General features: G+C 47.0%; 2 protein-coding genes across 6 annotated transcripts in view; both read right to left on the reverse strand.

Annotated features, from left to right (window-relative positions):
- Positions 1–20,375, reverse strand: part of LOC119955438 (tetratricopeptide repeat protein 28-like) — a 390,291-nt gene that overhangs the window by 90,755 nt on the left and 279,161 nt on the right. The gene's annotated exons all lie outside the window — the stretch shown is intronic.
- On the reverse strand, positions 4,948–10,907 carry LOC119955440 (tripartite motif-containing protein 59-like). Its single transcript, XM_038781604.1, has 2 exons — positions 9,356–10,907; positions 4,948–6,828 (listed from the first exon to the last, which is right to left on the reverse strand). The coding sequence occupies exons 1-2, from the start codon at positions 9,922–9,924 to the stop codon at positions 6,807–6,809; spliced, it is 591 nt and encodes a 196-aa protein (XP_038637532.1). The 5' UTR covers positions 9,925–10,907; the 3' UTR covers positions 4,948–6,806.

Here is a 20,375-nt window from a genome sequence, read left to right on the forward strand (position 1 = left end):
GGTTGTATTGGGGTTGGAGTGAGTAGGTGCTGGTTGGATTGGGGCTGGAGTGAGTAGGAGCTGGTTGGATTGGGATTGGAGTGAGTAGGAGATGGTTGTATTGGGATTGGAGTGAGTAGGTGCTGGTTGTATTGGGATTGGAGTGAGTAGGAGCTGCTTGTATTGGGATTGGAGGGAGTAGGAGCTGGTTGTATTGGGATTGGAGTGAGTAGGAGCTGGTTGTATTGGGATTGGAGTGAGTGGGAGCTGGTTGTATTGGGGTTGGAGTGAGTAGGTGCTGGTTGCATTGGGATTGGAGTAGGAGCTGGTTGTATTGGGATTGGAGTGAGTAGGAGCTGGTTGTATTGGGATTGGAGTAGGAGCTGGTTGTATTGGGATTGGAGTGAGTAGGAGCTGGTTGTATTGGGGTTGGAGTAGGAGCTGGTTGTATTGGGATTAGAGTGAGTTGGAGCTGGTTGTATTGGGGTTGGAGTAGGAGCTGGTTGTATTGGGATTGGAGTGAGTTGGAGCTGGTTGCATTGGGATTGGAGTGAGTAGGAGCTGCTTGTATTGGGATTGGAGTGAGTAGGAGCTGGTTGTATTGGGATTGGAGTAGGAGCTGGTTGTATTGGGATTGGAGTGAGTAGGAGCTGGTTGTATTGGGATTGGAGTGAGTAGGTGCTGGTTGTATTTGGATTGGAGTGAGTAGGAGCTGGTTGTATTGGGGTTGGAGTGAGTAGGTGCTGGTTGTATTGGGGTTGGAGTGAGTAGGTGCTGGTTGGATTGGGATTGGAGTGAGTAGGAGCTGGTTGGATTGGGATTGGAGGGAGTAGGAGCTGGTTGTATTGGGGTTGGAGTAGGAGCTGGTTGTATTGGGATTGGAGTGAGTAGGAGCTGGTTGGATTGGGATTGGAGTGAGTAGGAGATGGTTGTATTGGGATTGGAGTGAGTAGGTGCTGGTTGTATTGGGATTGGAGTGAGTAGGAGCTGCTTGTATTGGGATTGGAGGGAGTAGGAGCTGGTTGTATTGGGATTGGAGTGAGTAGGAGCTGGTTGTATTGGGATTGGAGTGAGTGGGAGCTGGTTGCATTGGGATTGGAGTGAGTAGGAGCTGGTTGTATTGGGATTGGAGTAGGAGCTGGTTGTATTGGGATTGGAGTGAGTAGGAGCTGGTTGTATTGGTGTTGGAATAGGAGCTGGTTGTATTGGGATTGGAGTGAGTTGGAGCTGGTTGTATTGGGGTTGGAGTAGGAGCTGGTTGTATTGGGATTGGAGTGAGTTGGATCTGGTTGTATTGGGATTGGAGTAGGAGCTGGTTGTATTGGGGTTGGAGGGAGTAGGAGCTGGTTGTATTGGGATTGAAGTGAGTAGGAGCTGGTTGTATTGGGATTGGAGTAGGATCTGGTTGTATTGGGGTTGGAGTGAGTAGGAGCTAGTTGTATTGGGATTGGGATAAGGAGCTGGTTGTACTGGGATTGGAGTGAGTAGGAGCTGGTTGTATTGGGGTTGGAGGGAGTAGGAGCTGGTTGTATTGGGGTTGGAGTAAGTAGGAGCTGGTTGTATTGGGATTGGAGTGAGTAGGTGCTGGTTGTATTGGGGTTGGAGTGAGTAGGTGCTGGTTGTATTGGGGTTGGAGTGAGTAGGAGATGGTTGTATTGGGATTGGAGTGAGTAGGAGCTGGTTGTATTGGGATTGGAGTGAGTAAGATATGGTTGTATTGGGATTGGAGTGAGTAGGAGCTGGTTGTATTGGGGTTGGAGTGAGTGGGAGCTGGTTGTATTGGGATTGGAGTAGGAGCTGGTTGTATTGGGATTGGAGTGAGTAGGTTCTGGTTGTATTGGGATTGGAGTGAGTAGGAGCTGCTTGTATTGGGATTGGAGGGAGTAGGAGCTGGTTGTATTGGGATTGGAGTAGGAGCTGGTTGTATTGGGATTGGAGTAGGAGCTGGTTGTATTGGGATTGGAGTGAGTAGGAGCTGGTTGTATTGGGGTTGGAGTGAGTAGGAGCTGGTTGTATTGGGGTTGGAGTGAGTAGGAGATGGTTGTATTGAGGTTGGAGTAGGAGCTGGTTGTATTGGGGTTGGAGTGAGTAGGAGCTGGTTGTATTGGGGTTGGAGTGAGTAGGAGCTGGTTGTATTGGGATTGGAGGGAGTAGGAGCTGGTTGTATTGGGATTGGAGTAGGAGCTGGTTGTATTGGGGTTGGAGTGAGTAGGAGCTGGTTGTATTGGGATTGGAGTGAGTAGGTGCTGGTTGTATTGGGGTTGGAGTGAGTAGGAGCTGGTTTTATTGGGATTGGAGTAGGAGCTGCTTGTATTGGGATTGGAGTGAGTAGGTGCTGGTTGTATTGGGATTGGAGTGAGTAGCGGCTGCTTGTATTGGGATTGGAGTGAGTAGGAGCTGGTTGTATTGGGGTTGGAGTGAGTAGGTGCTGGTTGTATTGGGGTTGGAGAGCTGGTTGGATTGGGATTGGAGTGAGTAGGAGATGGTTGTATTGGGGTTGGAGTGAGTAGGAGCTGGTTGTATTGGGATTGGAGTGAGTACGAGCTGGTTGTATTGGGATTGGAGTGAGTAGGTGCTGGTTGTATTGGGGTTGGAGTGAGTAGGAGCTGGTTGTATTGGGATTGGAGTGAGTAGGAGCTGGTTGTATTGGGATTGGAGTAGGAGCTGGTTGTATTGGGATTGGAGTGAGTAGGTGCTGGTTGTATTGGGGTTGGAGTGAGTAGGAGCTGGTTGTATTGGGATTGGAGTGAGTAGGAGCTGGTTGTATTGGGATTGGAGTAGGAGCTGGTTGTATTGGGATTGGAGTGAGTAGGAGATGGTTGTATTGGGGTTGGAGTGAGTAGGAGCTGGTTGTATTGGGATTGGAGTGAGTACGAGCTGGTTGTATTGGGATTGGAGTGAGTAGGTGCTGGTTGTATTGGGGTTGGAGTGAGTAGGAGCTGGTTGTATTGGGATTGGAGTGAGTAGGAGCTGGTTGTATTGGGATTGGAGTAGGAGCTGGTTGTATTGGGATTGGAGTGAGTAGGTGCTGGTTGTATTGGGGTTGGAGTGAGTAGGAGCTGGTTGTATTGGGGTTGGAGTGAGTAGGAGCTGGTTGTATTGGGATTGGAGTGAGTAGGAGCTGGTTGGATTGGGATTGGAGTGAGTAGGAGCTGGTTGGATTGGGGTTGGAGTGAGTAGGAGCTGGTTGTATTGGGATTGGAGTGAGTAGGAGCTGGTTGTATTGGGGTTGGAGTGAGTAGGAGCTGGTTGTATTGGGGTTGTACTGAGTAGGAGCTGGTTGTATTGGGATTGGAGTGAGTAGGAGCTGGTTGTATTGGGATTGGAGTGAGTAGGTGCTGGTTGTATTGGGGTTGGAGTGAGTAGGAGCTGGTTTTATTGGGATTGGAGTAGGAGCTGCTTGTATTGGGATTGGAGTGAGTAGGTGCTGGTTGTATTGGGATTGGAGTGAGTAGGAGCTGCTTGTATTGGGATTGGAGTGAGTAGGAGCTGGTTGTATTGGGGTTGGAGTGAGTAGGTGCTGGTTGTATTGGGGTTGGAGAGCTGGTTGGATTGGGATTGGAGTGAGTAGGAGATGGTTGTATTGGGGTTGGAGTGAGTAGGAGCTGGTTGTATTGGGATTGGAGTGAGTACGAGCTGGTTGTATTGGGATTGGAGTGAGTAGGTGCTGGTTGTATTGGAGTTCGAGTGAGTAGGAGCTGGTTGTATTGGGATTGGAGTGAGTAGGAGCTGGTTGTATTGGGATTGGAGTAGGAGCTGGTTGTATTGGGATTGGAGTGAGTAGGTGCTGGTTGTATTGGGGTTGGAGTGAGTAGGAGCTGGTTGTATTGGGATTGGAGTGAGTAGGAGCTGGTTGTATTGGGATTGGAGTAGGAGCTGGTTGTATTGGGATTGGAGTGAGTAGGAGCTGGTTGGATTGGGATTGGAGTGAGTAGGAGCTGGTTGTATTGGGGTTGGAGTGAGTAGGAGCTGGTTGTATTGGGATTGGAGTGAGTAGGAGCTGGTTGGATTGGGATTGGAGTGAGTAGGAGCTGGTTGGATTGAGATTGGAGTGAGTAGGAGCTGGTTGGATTGGGATTGGAGGGAGTAGGAGCTGGTTGTTTTGGGATTGGAGTGAGTAGGTGCTGGTTGTATTTGGATTGGAGTGAGTAGGAGATGGTTGTATTGGGGTTGGAGTGAGTAGGAGCTGGTTGTATTGGGGTTGTACTGAGTAGGAGCTGGTTGTATTGGGATTGGAGTGAGTAGGAGCTGGTTGTATTGGGATTGCAGTAGGAGCTGGTTGTATTGGGATTGGAGTGAGTAGGAGCTGGTTGTATTGGGGTTGGAGTGAGTAGGAGCTGGTTGCATTGGGGTTGGAGTAGGTGCTGGTTGTATTGGGGTTGGAGTGAGTAGGAGCTGGTTGTATTGGGGTTGGAGTGAGTAGGTGCTGGTTGTATTGGGATTGGAGTGAGTAGGAGCTGCTTGTATTGGGATTGGAGGGAGTAGGAGCTGGTTGTATTGGGATTGGAGTGAGTAGGAGCTGGTTGTATTGGGATTGGAGTGAGTAGGAGCTGGTTGTATTGGGATTGGAGTGAGTAGGAGCTGGTTGTATTGGGATTGGAGTGAGTAGGAGCTGGTTGTATTGGGGTTGGAGTAGGAGCTGGTTGTATTGGGATTGGAGCGAGTAGGAGCTGGTTGTATTGGGATTGGAGTGAGTAGGAGCTGGTTGTATTGGGTTTGGAGCGAGTAGGAGCTGGTTGTATTGGGATTGGAGTGAGTAGGAGCTGGTTGTATTGGGATTGGAGTCAGTAGGAGCTGGTTGTATTGGGTTTGGAGCGAGTAGGAGCTGGTTGTATTGGGATTGGAGTGAGTAGGAGCTGGTTGTATTGGGATTGGAGTGAGTGGGAGCTGGTTGGGTTAGCGATGAATAGCAAAAGAAGATCAAACAATTGTTTCAGAACTGTACAAATAAACAATTTAAATACCATATTTTGTTTAAAACATTTCTTTATTTCTGCCTAACGGAGGTTCAACAGTTAATCAAAGCCATCAGTAACTTTGATGGGTCGCTGGTGTAATTGGATTAGGAATTGAAGCAAAAACAGAAGAGAGAGTTCATATCATTTGGTGGAAGGACCCTCGGATTAAGAAAGAGGGTGGAATAAAGTGGTTACTGCTTAGGCCTTTTTGAGAACTGACTGGGGTCACTCTTGACATGAGGAAGAGCCAGTTGGGATGGGAATTGATCACTTATTGGAGATATTCTAAATTCCAATGTATGAAAGTAGCAATCTGTGGGAGTGTTGCTGTAAACTGCCCAGTACAGAACTGTGAATTACACTCAGTTAACAGTGAGCAATCCTTACCCTGCTGAATTAACAGTGACCTGTAGAGATACACAGTGAGCAATCCTTACCCTGCTGAATTAACAGTGGCCTGTAGAGATACACAGTGAGCAATCCTTACCCTGCTGAATTAACAGTGACCTGTAGAGATACACAGTGAGCAATCCTTACCCTGCTGAATTAACAGTGGCCTGTAGAGATACACGGTGAGCAATCCTTACCCTGCTGAATTAACAGTGAGAAATCCTTACCCTGCTGAATAAACAGTGACCTGTACAGATACACAGTGAGCAATCCTTACCCTGCTGAATTAACAGTGACCTGTACAGATAGACAGTGAGCAATCCTTACCCTGCTGAATTAACAGTGACCTGTACAGATACACAGTGAGCAATCCTTACCCTGCTGAATTAACAGTGACCTGTACAGATACACAGTGAGCAATCCTTACCCTGCTGAATTAACAGTGAGAAATCCTTACCCTGCTGAATAAACAGTGACCTGTACAGATTCACAGTGAGCAATCCTTACCCTGCTGAATTAACAGTGACCTGTACAGATACACAGTGAGCAATCCTTACCCTGCTGAATTAACAGTGAGAAATCCTTACCCTGCTGAATAAACAGTGACCTGTACAGATACACAGTGAGCAATCCTTACCCTGCTGAATTAACAGTGACCTGTACAGATACACAGTGATCAATCCTTACCCTGCTGAATTAACAGTGACCTGTACAGATACACAGTGAGCAATCCTTACCCTGCTGAATTAACAGTGAGCAACCCTTACCCTGCTGAATTAACATTGACATGGCTTTAGTAGCTCTGTTCACCTCTGGGAAATGTTACTTTGCTACCCTGAATACTACCTGCAATCAGAAGATGGGACAGCTTTGAGTTATGTCAGATGGAACTGGTCACATGTACAGGGTGTTGCTGTAAAGTTACACTGAGAGACCCTTACTTTGCTGAACAAACAGCGACACACACTCAATGGTCCATAGAGAATGACATATTGGAGCATGGCAATCTGGTTTTAAATTAATCCAGATATAGTTTCCCTCTTGTTTTAAAAGGAGCTCTCTGTCTGCCCTGCATGGCTGAATGGTAGCTTTCCGGCTGAGGAGCTCTGTTCAGGGGCTGAGAGGGGTTAGGTTTGCTTTGTAAGGCTGCTCTGTCCATAGACCAGTGAGGAAGAGGAAAATTGGAGGAGACTTCCACATCTACTCAGCAAATGAGCATGAAATGTTTTCAGTGTGTATTTCCAAGGGTACTTGTGTGACAATTATTCTTCCAAACCGAACATTCGGAGCTGTGCTCAAAGAGCAGGAATATTTGGGCAAATAATAGCAGAATTGTCTTCTGCCTACGCAAGCAGGAGAAATCCAGTCAGCTTAAAGAAGGTTCAACTGGTTGACTATCAGAACACTACGGTCATCAGTGCAGAACCTCCATCATTCTGTGTATGGTGGGCAGTATTTGGTTCATCCATGGGGACACCATCACTCTCCGAAAATCATGTTCCTGTGGAAAGAGGGTTCAGATGTGAAGAGTGGACAAGGAGTAGCGGAAATACACAAAACCCATTCACTCAGCCTCAGGTCATCTAATCAGCTGTCTTGTGGGAGTCTGATACATCACACGAACCTGCCTCCCATCCATTGATTCCATCTACACCTCCCACTGCCGGGGGAAAGCGGGCAGCATAATCAAGGATCCCTCCCACCCGGCTTACTCACTTTTCCAACTTCTTCCATCGGGCAGGAGATTCAGAAGTCTGAGAACACGGACGAACAGACTCAAAAACAGCTTCTTCCCCACTGTCACCAGACTCCTAAATGACCCTTTTATGGACTGTCCTCATTAACACTACACCCTTGTCTGCTTCATCCGATGCCAATGCTTATGTAGTACATTGTATATATTGTGTTGCCCTATTATGTATTCTCTTTTTTTTTTAAATAATTTTTATTGAAAGAGTTTTTCCATACAAACATTTACCCCTACTAATTTTTAAATTATTTACAACACAATCCCTCTAGGCAAATATCCCTCCCTCGCCCGCCCTCTCGCGCGCACCAGTCCCCCCCCCCCCCCCCCCCCCAAGCAACAACTTAACAAACCAGGCATGTATTCTCATGTATTTTCTTGAATTCTGTTCAATTCCCTTTTCTTCCCATGTACTGAATGATCTGTTGAGCTGCTTGCAGAAAAATACTTTTCACTGTACCTCGGTACACGTGACAATAAACAAATCCAATCTAATCCGATAGCCTGTTTAATCCTCTCTGTCCAACATGACTTTAACAAGATGCACTCCAGCACTCAATCTTCAGCTTGGACCTGAGGGTTTGCCTGTTGGTGCTTTATGAAGATGGTCACTCAGTATAGACTGAGTTGCACCGGTCACAACTTGGTTTCTGGGCTCGATCTACAGCTTGCGCTGCTGCTGATCTCAATCAGAGCAGTGGCTCGGTTTGAAGGGCAGCAGGGTGGCACGGTGGTTAGCACTTCTACCTTACAGCACTGGAGATCCATGTCCAATTTCAACCTTGGGTCACTGTCTGTGTGGACTTTGCATGGTCTTCCCATGTCTATCTCCCAATATGAGGTAATGCATTTTGGAAGGTCTAATGCAGGTAGGGAATATACAGTGAATGGTAGAACCCTCAAGAGTATTGACAGTCAGAGAGATCTAGGTGTACAGGTCCACAGAACACTGAAAGGGGCAACACAGGTGGAGAAGGTAGTCAAGAAGGCATACGGCATGCTTGCCTTCATTGGCCGGGGCATTGAGTATAAGAATTGGCAAGTCATGTTGCAGCTGTATAGAACCTTAGTTAGGCCACACTTGGAGTATAGTGTTCAATTGTGGTCGCCACACTACCAGAAGGATGTGGAGGCTTTAGAGAGGGTGCAGAAGAGATTTACCAGGATGTTGCCTGGTATGGAGGGCATTAGCTATGAGGAGCAGTTGAATAAACTCCGTTTGTTCTCACTGGAACGACGGAGGTTGAGGGGCGACCTGATAGAGGTCTACAAGATTATGAGGGGCATAAACAGAGTGGATAGTCAGAGGCCTTTCCCCAGGGTATAGGGGTCAATTACTAGGGGGCATAGGTTTAAGGTGCGAGGGGCAAGGTTTAGAGGAGATGTACGAGGCAAGTTTTTTACACAGAGGGTAGTGGTTGCCTGGAACCCGCTGCTGGAGGAGGTGGTGGAAGCAGGGACGATAGTGCCATTTAAGGGGCATCTTGACAAACAAATGAATAGGATGGGAATAGAGGGATACGGACCCTGGAAGTGTAGAACATTATAGTTTAGTCGGGCAGCATGGTCGGCACGGGCTTGGAGCGCCGGTTCCTGTCCTTTGTTCTTTGTCTGTGTGACTTTCCTCTGGGTGCTCCGGTTTCCTCCCACAGTCCAAAGATGGTGGACTGGCCATGCTAATTGCCCCTTAATGTCCAAAGAATTGGAAGTTAGGTGGTGTCACGGGGATAGGGCGGGAGAGTGGGCCAAGGGAGAGTGCTCTTTTAGAGGGTCAGTGCAAACTTGATGAGCCAAATGGCCTCCTTCTCTACTGTAGGGATTCTATGATTCTAAGGAAAAAGTAAATCGGGGTCACGGCTGGAAAGGTGGGTGGGTGAAGATCAGGCGTGGCTCCCATTACAGGTGAGGACTGGTACTCTGCCACCCACGTCACATCTGTAGGGCACCTGGCGATCTCTGGGAGCCAGGTTCCACTAGTAGGCTGGGCTGGGCAGGGTTGGGCTGGCGGTGGGAGTCATTATAGCCACTGACAACCTGCTTAAACTGTTCTGACCACTCGACTGACTGCGCCAGACGGTTCACAGGAGTTCAGATAACTCACTGTACAACTGCTTCTCTCTTGTCCACTCTCGCGGCCTCTTCAGAATTCACTTCCTTTTGCTGGATCTTCCATCTTGTTTCATGACAAATAAAAGCAGCCCCTCTACACTCACACTAACCTCGAACGCACCACCCCCAGGCAGAGAGGCTAGTGTCCCCTGTAAAGGAGTACAGTCCTTACCTCAAGAGTTCACAGAGCCCTGCGATTAGGGAGGGTCTCTGCACAGTTGGCCCTGGGTTGCCCTGGTTTAACCTGGGTAGGCTGTCCCGTTCGTGGATCAGGTTGCTCTGCACCTCAGGTGTGCCAGTGCCCAGCCATCCACAGGTGTGGCACTGGGTGACTGTCTCGTCTTGTCCAAGGGGGGCGTAGAGGGTGAGGCTGCCACAAGCTGGACAGGCAGGGGCATCAGGATCCATAAACCTTAAGATGCTGAGGTCCTGACACTGCGAGCTGGTCTGGGAAGGCAGGCTGATCCTGGTGCTGATAGGAAGGCTTTGGACCCCACCAGCATCTGCCACGTCATTGGCTACTCTGCAGATAGGGCAAACAACATGAAAGTCACTGAACTCCACCAGCTTCTCAAGGCAGCCCTCACAGAACGTGTGCAGGCACTGGGGGAGAATGCGAGGCCGTCTCTCAGTCTCCAGGCTGTAGTCCTCCAAACACACAGTGCAGCGAATGCCCTCAATGGGCTGCATTTTCTTACTGATTCCCAGGTGCTCACTCTCCTTCATTCGCTTTTCAAACATAGGTAATGTTCAATCCTCCATTTGCCACAGAGAGGCCTATTCATCTCCCCACGTCCACTCATCTCTACCTCCCAGTGACACAATACCTTAAACATCAGGGCTCCAGCCGATTTGACCAGTTAGGAAGCTGCAGCCGATGACTCGGAGATTTTCACCAGATAACCTCTGTGAAAGTCAGTGAATGCTCTGTGCTGTGTTCAGCCAATTGTCAGGTTTGACAGAGAGAGAGAGAGAGAGAGAGATCCAGCTACCAGATAAAACTAGAACCCAAATATTTTGCAGCAGACGGTAAAGAAAAATCCAGACTTGTTCCAACTGTGTAAAACACAGTGCGATTTTATCCCTGTTTCCTGCGTTTCACCCTCCTCTTGCTTTGTCAGCGGTGTGAATCTCCTGGTGTGGCCAGGTTCCCTGGCCCAAGCTGCTGAGTGCTGTTAAATATTTAACTGCAGACTGTGTGTACACAGGCAGAGGTTAAAGGTTGCTGTCTTTTCTGTGGTGTACTGTGGCACGTTCCAAACGACTGGAAGGGAATTTGACAGGGATCCGTTCTCTGTCAGTGGCACCTCTGAACACGGCTGGGAGAGTTCAGCACTGAATGCTGTGAGCAGAGAGAGGGCAGGCCGCTGTTAAATATGGAGCAGGGCAGATACTTCTGAAGCATGCGAACGTGCCCATTCCAAAGAAGTGTGTTGGGAGCTCTGGCCCTTTTATCCAGTGAGAATAGCCTTGTGCATTCGCTCCCATTTCTCTTGGTTGTTTCCAGCAGGATTTAGTGTGGTTAATCCTCGTTTACTTTTTTTTGGGTCTAAACAATGAGGCTGCTCTGAGTCCTGCAGACTCATCTGTTTAGCTACATGTCAAAGGCAATGAAGAGATGCAGGATGTGTTTTGACATTGACAATCAAACCTCTGACACTCCTCTCCGAACGAGGCCACTGAAGCAGGTGTCCGATGGTGCAACTGCAGCCGAGTGTTTTCCTGAATATTTACTGCGCGACCACAAGAGGTCACAGTTCACTCATAGCGCCGGCATCCGAGTGGCTTGTCTGACAGTTCCATTTTGAAATGTCTGTCACATGTTGGTTAATTCCGCCGTTGCCTGTTTTCACAATCCCACAATGTGCACAGATTGCAAAATCGCAAAGGTCTCACAATATCAAAATGCCATCATTTGGCCAAACCCCGGAGTTAGAACATAGAACATACAGTGCAGAAGGAGGCCATTTGGCCCATCGAGTCTGCACCGATCCACCTAAGCCCTCACTTCCACCCGATCCCCGTAACCCAATAATCCCTCCTATCCTTTTTGGTCACTAAGGGCAATTTTGTTAACATGGCCAATCCACCTAACCTGCACGTCTTTGGATTGTGGGAGGAAACCGGAGCACCCGAAAGAGACCCACGCAGACACGGGGAGAACGTGCAGACTCTGCACAGACAGTGACCCAGCGGGGAATCGAACCTGGGACCAGCATCATGCCACGTCCTTCCGGAGGAACCATCCCGCAGCTGCCAATGGGAATTCCCAGTGAAGGCACCCCACGCTGCCGGGAATCCTGTGGGTGAGGGTGTGCTGTTGGTAGGACCAGAGAACCTGCCGGCAGAGAACGGCTGGAGAATTCCAGCCATCATTTTTTTTTAAAGTCTCCCTTTTAAGACAGCAATGAGGAGAAATTCTTCCTCCCAAAGGATCATTGTTGTGTGGAATTCTCTTTCTCAGAAAGTACTGGAGGCTGGATCTGCAAACTTATTCAAGGCAGTTCGACAGATTTCTGTGAGGGAAGGGAGTTGGAATTATGAAGGGAGGCAGACAGGAAAGTGGGGCTGAGACCACAAGTAGATCAGCCAGTATTTTATTCAATGGTGGAACAGGATCAAAGGGCTGAATGGCCTACCCCTGCTCCTAGGTTTCCCATCTCCAGGACACTGCTGTGTGCAATCCTGGAGAAACATCATTGGGCATTAAAAAATATTGTTTTTTTTTGAATAGTCACAGAATCAAAAGTTAAAACAAATGGTTTAATGCCAAAGTAAAGTATAGACAAATAGCAGCCCCAGCCGGGACTCCTACCTGAGTTAACTATCCTGCTGATGGGCCTCCATGGCAGAGCTCAAACTCCACCAGACTCACGGGAATATTCATTGGGTTGTCCCCGTGGATCTCGTTGGGGTTTTAAGAGTTTTGTCATTTTCATTGAACATTTATCCTTTCCCAGATATAAAAATATTGAAAATTGGATTTAAAAAGTGGCTGTTTGACTGACAGTCAAGCATCATCCAATTGGTGTCGCAAGGTAATAGGTTATAAGGATAGACATGTTGGTCGACCAATGGCGGAACAGAGAGGGGGTAAATCCTGTGATGAAACCTCCAGGAAAATATTTCATCACAGTTGGCAGCCCTAGTTGGGAATGTGACTGTTTATCTGTTTTATTGACCTGCCAGGTCTAGAATCTATCTCACTTAGTATAGTGAATTGCCGCGACACAAGATGGAAGGTTCCCGAAGCCAGGACTGAGCTACAAGAACTATGCAGAGGTCACATCCAGCAATGCTGTCATGAACAGATGCACCTATCACAAGTAGATTGGTGACAATCTGGTTCAAATAGGTTATTCCCTCATGTTGTTCTCACCCCAAATGTTTCAAGTCGAGCCTATTCAAGTCCGCCCTTCAGGCCTCATCTAGCTCCGTCAGTGATCATTACATAATAAGCAATAGGAGCCGGAGGGCAGCAGCACGGTGGCACAGTGGTTAGCACTGCTGCCTCACAGCGCCAGGGACCCAGGTTCAATTCCCGTCAATTGGGTGACTGTGTAGAGTTTGCGCTTTCTCCCCCTGTCCATGTGGGTTTCCTCCGGGTGCTCCGGTTTCCTCCCACCGTCCAAAGATGTGCAGGTTAGGTGGATTTGACATGCTAAATTGTTCCATAGTGACCAAAGATATGCAGGTTATGTGGGGTTACAGGTTACATGGATAAGGTGGCGGAGTGGACCAGGCTAGTTTGCTCTTTCAGAGTCAGTGCAGACTAGATGGGCCGAATGGCCTCCTCCTGTGCTTTAGGAATTCTAATGGTTGATGGAATAGGCCAATGGGCCCCTCGGGCCTGCTCCACCAATCAAAAAGATCATGGCTGTTCTGATTGTGGCCTCAACTCTACTTTCTTGGCTGCCCCCCCCCCCCCATAACCTTTGACTCCTTTGTCAATCAAAATTCTGTCCAACTCTGCCATGAATATATTCAATGACCCAATCGCCTCTGTGTGGAAGAAAATTGCAAAGACTATCAATCCTTTGAGAGAAGAAATTCCTCTTCATCTCTGTCTTTAATAAGAAACAGTAAGAAGTCTTGCAACACCAGGTTAAAGTCCAACATGTTTGTTTCAAACACTAGCTTTCGGAGCACTACTCCTTCCTCAGGTGAAGGAGCAGTGCTCCGAAAGCTCGTGTTTGAAACAAACCTGTTGGACTTTAACCTGGTGTTGTAAGACTTCTTACTGTGCTCACCCCAGTCCAACGCCGGCATCTCCATGTCATGGCTACCATCAACATTTAATAAGAAAGCCCTCATTTTGAAACTGCTGCCTTAGTTCTAGAGTCCCCGACAAGAGAAAACATCTTCTCAACATCTCCCCTGTCAAACCTCTTCCGAATCCTGTATGGATCAATAAAATCACCTCTCATTCTTCCAAACTCTGATCAGTGCAGGCCTAACCTGCTCAACCACATCTTCTGTGTTATGAGCTTTAGGTAATAAATTATATCGATGTATGGTTCCTTGTGTAAATCCTTGTCCGTTCCTTGTTTTTCATTGTGATATCTGTTTGTTGTGGCTTTTAGAATTTTTGTACCTGGTCAATTATTGGGGCCTTTCAGACTGACTTCACCATTAATTTAAAAAGAAACAAAACCCCCAGCCAGATGTGCTGTTTGGTCTGGCCTCAGTGATGGCACCTTTTGATGGACTTGGCTGGCAGGCAATAAGCCGTTTTAAATTCCCAGTTCTTAACCAACACTCAATGCTGATTAGGGCTTCCATTCCAGAATGTTCTGCACAGGGAGGCAGACCTCTATCTGAGGGAAGTTTTGTTTTGATCAAGCAGCTAGAAGGCCACTGCTCTCTCTCCTACCTGATGGCCTCTGACTAAAGACTTGAGGAAATGATCTTTCTCCCTATCCAGCCTATCTATGAGTGTTTAAAGCCTGAAGGCAGCAGCTGGGGGCATGAGGGACGGGGGTGGGGGGGGGGGGTGCAGGGCTCTGATTTCTCTCTAATCTGATAGATTATTTCTAAAGATCCAGGATAAAGATCTTTCTCTTGGCACAGCATGTGAACAGCAGGGAAAATCAAGTCCAGCACCAGCTGCAGGCAGGGAGGGTTGTTAGAAACCACCTTTTAAACTCTCATGTGCAGAACCCTAGTCTTATCCTAGTGAGGCTGATAGTTAATCTGGTAGAGGTAGAAGCAAGTCAGAATTAAACAGACCTGAGATGGGTATTCTGTGTGAAAGCCCAGGTTAATAGAAATTAAAGTGACTCCCCAGGGGGATCCCTCAGCCTGAGAGTCCTGCCTGAATGTTCCAGGCAGAAGATCTTCCAAACATGTCCAAACATTGACTGGGCCACAATTAATGTCCAAACATTGACTGAGCCACAATTAATGTCCAAACATTGACTAGGCCACAGTTAATGTCCAAACATTGACTAGGCCACAGTTAATGTCCAAACATTGACTAGGCCACAGTTGATGTTAAAAACATTGGCTAGGCCACAATTAATGTCCAAAACATTGGTTAGGCCACACTTAATGTCCAAAACATTGGCTAGGCCACAGTTAATGTCCAAAACATTGGTTAGGCCACACTTAATGTCCAAAACATTGGCTAGGCCATAGTTAATGTCCAAAACATTGGCTAGGCCACAGTTAATGTCCAAAACATTGACTAGGCCACAGTTGATGTCCAAAATTTTGGCTAGGCCACACATAATGTCCAAAACATTGGTTAGGCCACATAGTACTGTGAGTCACCATGTTCACATTTCCATTCTTGCCAACCTACTCCCCCCAACCCCACTCTCCAAATAACATCTTGGGCTGGACTCTCCAATTTTGAGGCTCTGTCCCCTCGCCGGTGTGGGAATGTTGGCGTTTTACGACAGGAAAAATGGCGTAAAATAGCCACCGATTGTCCGTTTGGCTGGGGCTAGCAGCCGAGCAACGTAGAGCACCCGGCCCTAGCTAGCGGTCCGTGGCTGCGCATGCGTACAGCGGCGGCATGCAGCGGCCGCACAGTGCAACATGGAGCCGGCCACTCGCCAACTCGGCCTGCGAAACTGTGCCCCCTTTGGACGGCTCACGCACCACATGTCTGCAGCCACCATGCCGAGTTTCCGACGGATAAGACCATGAGAGATCCACGCCGTCAGGAACTCGGCTGGTCGGGGGCAGAGCATCGGGGGAAAGGCCTGAAGCAATGTCCTGAGGCCGTCAATACGGCGCGAGATGTACTCCCCAAGTGCGCCGCTTTGGAGCATCGTGAAAGTGGCACCACCCCCGATTTGGTCATGAACGGTGATTCTCCGGCCGAACGCCGAACGCATTTTCGGTGATGCCAACCGGAGAATCCCACCCCTTGTCTCTCACCAAGAATGATTCAATTTCATGGATCAGTGACTCCAAGTGGTGAAACCCAAATGTTTACAAACATTGACCGTGTCAAAGCGATATAAATGCATTCCAGTCACACACTTGAGGATTAGAATGCACTCTTCACCCCGCGCCGCTGCTAGACCCTCACCATTCCCGGAATCGGTGAGGGTTCGGCATTGATTTTGGCATCGCAAAACACCCGCAAATTCTATGTATCAGCTGGCACTTCGCTGCTGGAATTGAGAATCCAGCCCGTAGTTTCCCAAATGGAAAATTCACCCGATAGTTTCTTAACCTTAATGCACTAGTTCCCATTAAACAGCACTTTAACAGAACATGCAGATTTCACACCACTTACATGGACAGGCAAATGCATTACTTGCATTTAACAAAACAATTCTCCTTCTGTTAAGGACATTCATTCAGAAAATCTTTCCAAAGCCTGCCTTGGTGGCACTTTCATGCCTTCCTCTTGTACCAGTTCAAAACAGCGTTTTCTCTCTCTCCCTGAGCTCCTCAAACAAATGTCCTCTGGAGCTTCCAGACTTTAATGTATCCTTATTATCTTAGCTGTCTGATGGCCCATTTATATAAAAGTACAGAGCCATGCTACTGACATGTAACAAACCTCTCACTGACAGACAAAGAGGCCATCAGACTCTGTAATGGGCTAATAGCTGGTCAGACAGGAGAGTCCCGAAGAAAATGGATCTGGGGCATCCTGTGTATTCCCACTAATTAGTTTAAGTCTGACAGGGATAATGTAACTTGGTGAAGTGTGGGCGTATCCCTCTCACTCCACACGAGCAGTATTTTCCTACGTCAGTTTAACCCCTAAATTGCCTGCTACGTTGGGGTCGCATTTCTGGACCCGATTTCCTAATACCTCTCTCGCATAACATTACACTCTGGATTCTTGTAAAACATTATGAGCGGTTCATTAAGAGATATTGCTCATACAATCAAGATGGTGATCTGTTCCAAACCCGTGCAAACACTTTGCGAACATCACTATGCATCATGTGATGCAGAACCAGCAGAAATGTATTTCCAGATACTTAACACCCCTCCCCCTTTACTTCATTAGTGCAATGGCACCAATTAACATTTTACAATAGATCTCCTTCTGTATTATTTTATACATATATATCATTCAATAAGGCAGTGTCTGAGGTGGGCATCTATTCATTTTTGGTAGAATTTGGTGTTTTGAAATTGGCTACTGTTGTGTTCTTTGTATTGTTCTTCAGGGTGGTGAAGGTTGTAGTGTTTGCAAAGAACAGCAAACAGTGTTTAACGAACAAAGCTAATTTATTATACTACACTTACTCAGATTCGAACATTTACAAAGGAATTAGATGAGTAAAGAATACACAACTTCTATAATACTAAACTATGCTATCAGTGAAACTATCTCAGTCTGGCTTCCTCACACTCTCTCCTTTGTCTCCAGTCTCTCTCCTGTCTCTCTCCCAGAAGTCAAGGGGGCATGTGATATTTATATGGTTGCTCTATAGCACCATCTAGTGACTAGGCATTACATTAACCCTTTATGTTGCTTACAATATCCACATATTGTGACAGCTACTTGCGACCTCTTAAGTGTCCTCATTCCTTTCTGTAAATGGTACTTCTTGGGCAATTATTCCAGTATCCGTCACTTTAGGCATTGAAAAGTCCTCAAACAGAATCTGAACTTAATACTGACCTCTATTCCGAAAGTATTGCTCTCTTGATTTTCCAAGAGTAGAACCTCTTGAGAAATTTCTGCAAACTCACTTTGTGCAGCAAGTAACTGATCAGCATGACATCGCCAATCTCTTTCATCACCTGTCTGTACAGCATATGATATCGGACCTGTCTTTGCTAGGATTTTAGCTGGCACCCATTTCTCATTGGTGGTGTAACTCCTAGCTAACACTGTCTCACCCAGGTTGAATACTCGCTCTTTAGATTTTCACCCTCCTAGCATTTTGTGCTTGTTGTTGTCATCTGCCAATTTCTGAAGTATCAGGTGGAATTAACAAATCAAACTATGTTCGTAGTTTCCTCTTGAACAACAGCATTGCCGGTGAATGTTGTGTGGTAGCATGTACAGTGTTCCGGTAAGATATTGGAAAAAAATTTCCGCTTCTTGATAACGTTGACTGGTCCTTCGATCCTTTGATAGAATGCTTTAATGATTGCATAAAACATTTAGCCAATCCATTGATAATATGGATGATCTGGAGTGGACTTGATATGGTGTACTGTTTCCTTTGAAGTAGTCCTCAAAATCATTTGAAGTAAACTGTATGCCACAATCACTGACAATCTGCTCTGGTATTCCAATCTTGCAAACAGTTTGTCTAATTTTTCAATGGTGTGTTCCGTGCTTGTTGACTTCATTATTGAGAATTTTGACCATTTTGATTGCGCGTCCACAATCACTAAGAATATGTGAACCTCCAGTAGACCAGTATAATCGATGTGTATTCTTTGCCATGGCTGTGCCAGCTATTCCCATGGATGTAATGGTTGCAGTGCTGCAGTGTTCCTAGTTTTGCACAAGATTGGTATCGCTCAACTTTCCCTTCAATTTGAGCATCCAATCCTGGCCATCAAAATTAACTGCGTGCCAATTCCTTCATCGCTACCAGGATAGCCCTCGTTCAGTTGGTCAAGGATTCTATTTCTCAAGCACAGAGGAAGAATCACATGGATTCCCCACATTGGAAAGGGTGCAGAGGAGATTTACCAGGATGTTGCCTGGTATGGAGGGAAGATCTTATGAGGAAAGGCTGAGGGACTTGAGGCTGTTTTCGTTAGAGAGAAGAAGGTTAAGAGGTGACTTAATTGAGGCATACAAGATGATCAGAGGATTAGAGAGGGTGGACAGCGAGAGCCTTTTTCCTCGGATGGTGATGTCTAGCATGAGGGGACATAGCTTTAAATTGAGGGGAGATAGATATAGGACAGATGTCAGAGGTACGTTCTTTACTCAGAGAGTAGTAAGGGCGTGGAATGCCCTGCCTGCAATAGTAGTGGACTCTCCAAACCTAAACGCATTCAATGGTCATTGGATAGGCATATGGACGATAAGGGAATAGTGTAGATGGGCTTTAGAGGGGTTTCACAGGTCGGCGCAACATTGAGGGCCGAAGGGCCTGTACGGCGCTGTAATGTTCTATGTTCTATTTTCACTGTCTTCCTGTTTAAATTAGAGAAAAAGTTACTCACTTTGTTCCTGTTTATTTGGAGTAAGGGTTACTCACTACGTTCCTGTTTGGTTAGAGTAAGGGTTCCTCACTGTGTTCCTGTTTATTCAGAGTAAGTTTCAGTTGAACACTGCACGTTGAATGCCTGCCTTGCTTGAGTAGGGCCATACACATTGAGATATCTGCTGTAAGCTGAGCCAAATGTTTTACATGGGACAATGGTCCTTGTGCGGCATGTTCCAAGGAATCACTTTGTGGCATTTGTACTCTGCTGTTCTACTTATGTAAACTCTGTCTGGCAGGCCTTCCCTTAACAGGCTTCCCATGAAAGGCCTTGCCCGTACAGGCCTCATGTTAACAGGTTTTACCCTAACATGCCTTACTTACACTAACTTTTTACCCTAATAGTTTTTCGCTAACAGTTTTTACCCTAACAGGCCTTACTTACTCTAACAGGATTTATTTTAACAAGCCTTACTCCAACAGGTTTAATCCTAACAGGCATTACCCTAGCTAGCATTACCCTATCAGGCTTTATCCTAACATGCCTTAATTACCCAAATAGTCGTTACCCTAACATACTTCATCCAAATAGACCTTGCCTTAAAGGGGCTTATCATAACTGACCTCACCCTAACTGGCCTCACCCTAACTGGCTTCATTGAAGAGGCCTCATGCTTCAGTCTAACAAGCTTCTCCCTAACAGGGTTTACCGTAACAGCTTTTGCCTTGTCAGGCCTTACCGTAACAGGCCTTTCTTACCCTAACAGGCCTTACTTATCCTCACAGGCTTCATTCTAATGGGGCTTAACCTGACAGGCATACTTCCCTAACAGGCTTTCAGCTAACAGGCTTTACCCAGAAGACTTCACCCTAACATATTGTATCCGAACAGGCTTCACCCTAATGGGCTTCACCTTAATAGATCTTAATTACCCGAACAGGCTTCACTCGAACAGGCCTTACCCTAACAGGCTTTACTTACCGTAACAGGCTTCACCCGAACACCCTTTACCCTAGCAGGCCTTAATTGCCCTAATAGGCTTTACTTACTGTAACAGGCATCACCTTAACAGGCATCACCCTGACGGCCTTTACCGTAACGGGCCTTAATTACCCGAACAGGCTTTACTTACCCTAACAGGCTTCACCTTCACAAAGGTTATGACCTTTACCGTAACAGGCCTTAATTACCCTAACAGGCTTCACCCTAACAGGCTTTACTTTATCAGGCTTCATCCTAACGTGCTTTACCCTAACAGGCCTTACCCAACATGCTTTACCATATCAGGCCCAGTCCTAACAGGCCTTGCCCTAACAGGCTTTTTACCCTAACAGGCCTTAAACTAACAGGCCTTCAAATAACAGGCCATACCCTGCAGACTTTACCTGAAAAGACTTTGCCCTAACAAGCTTTTCCCTAACATGCCTTACCCGAACAAGCCTTCACCAATCAGGCCTGTTAGTGCAAGGACTGTTGGGACAAAGCCTGATAGGGTAAAGCCATTTTGTGCAGGTCAGTTAGGACTAGGCCTGAAAGGGTAAAGCCTGTTGGGGTAAGGCCTGTTAGGGTAAGGCCTGTTGGTGTAAGGCCTGTTAGGG

Source organism: Scyliorhinus canicula, chromosome 21 (assembly GCF_902713615.1).
Source record: "Scyliorhinus canicula chromosome 21, sScyCan1.1, whole genome shotgun sequence".
Lineage (NCBI taxonomy): Eukaryota > Metazoa > Chordata > Chondrichthyes > Carcharhiniformes > Scyliorhinidae > Scyliorhinus > Scyliorhinus canicula.

What these genes read in the sequence shown, in the direction of transcription:
- LOC119955440 (XM_038781604.1), bottom strand. Translation starts at nt 9,924, where the DNA reads ATGTTTGAAAAGCGAATGAAGGAGAGTGAGCACCTGGGAATCAGTAAG. An exon ending in GGGCTCTGTGAACTCTTGAG is followed by an intron (nt 6,829 to 9,355) that starts GTAAGGACTGTA and finishes CTCTTTCCACAG; the next exon opens with GAACATGATTTTCGGAGAGT.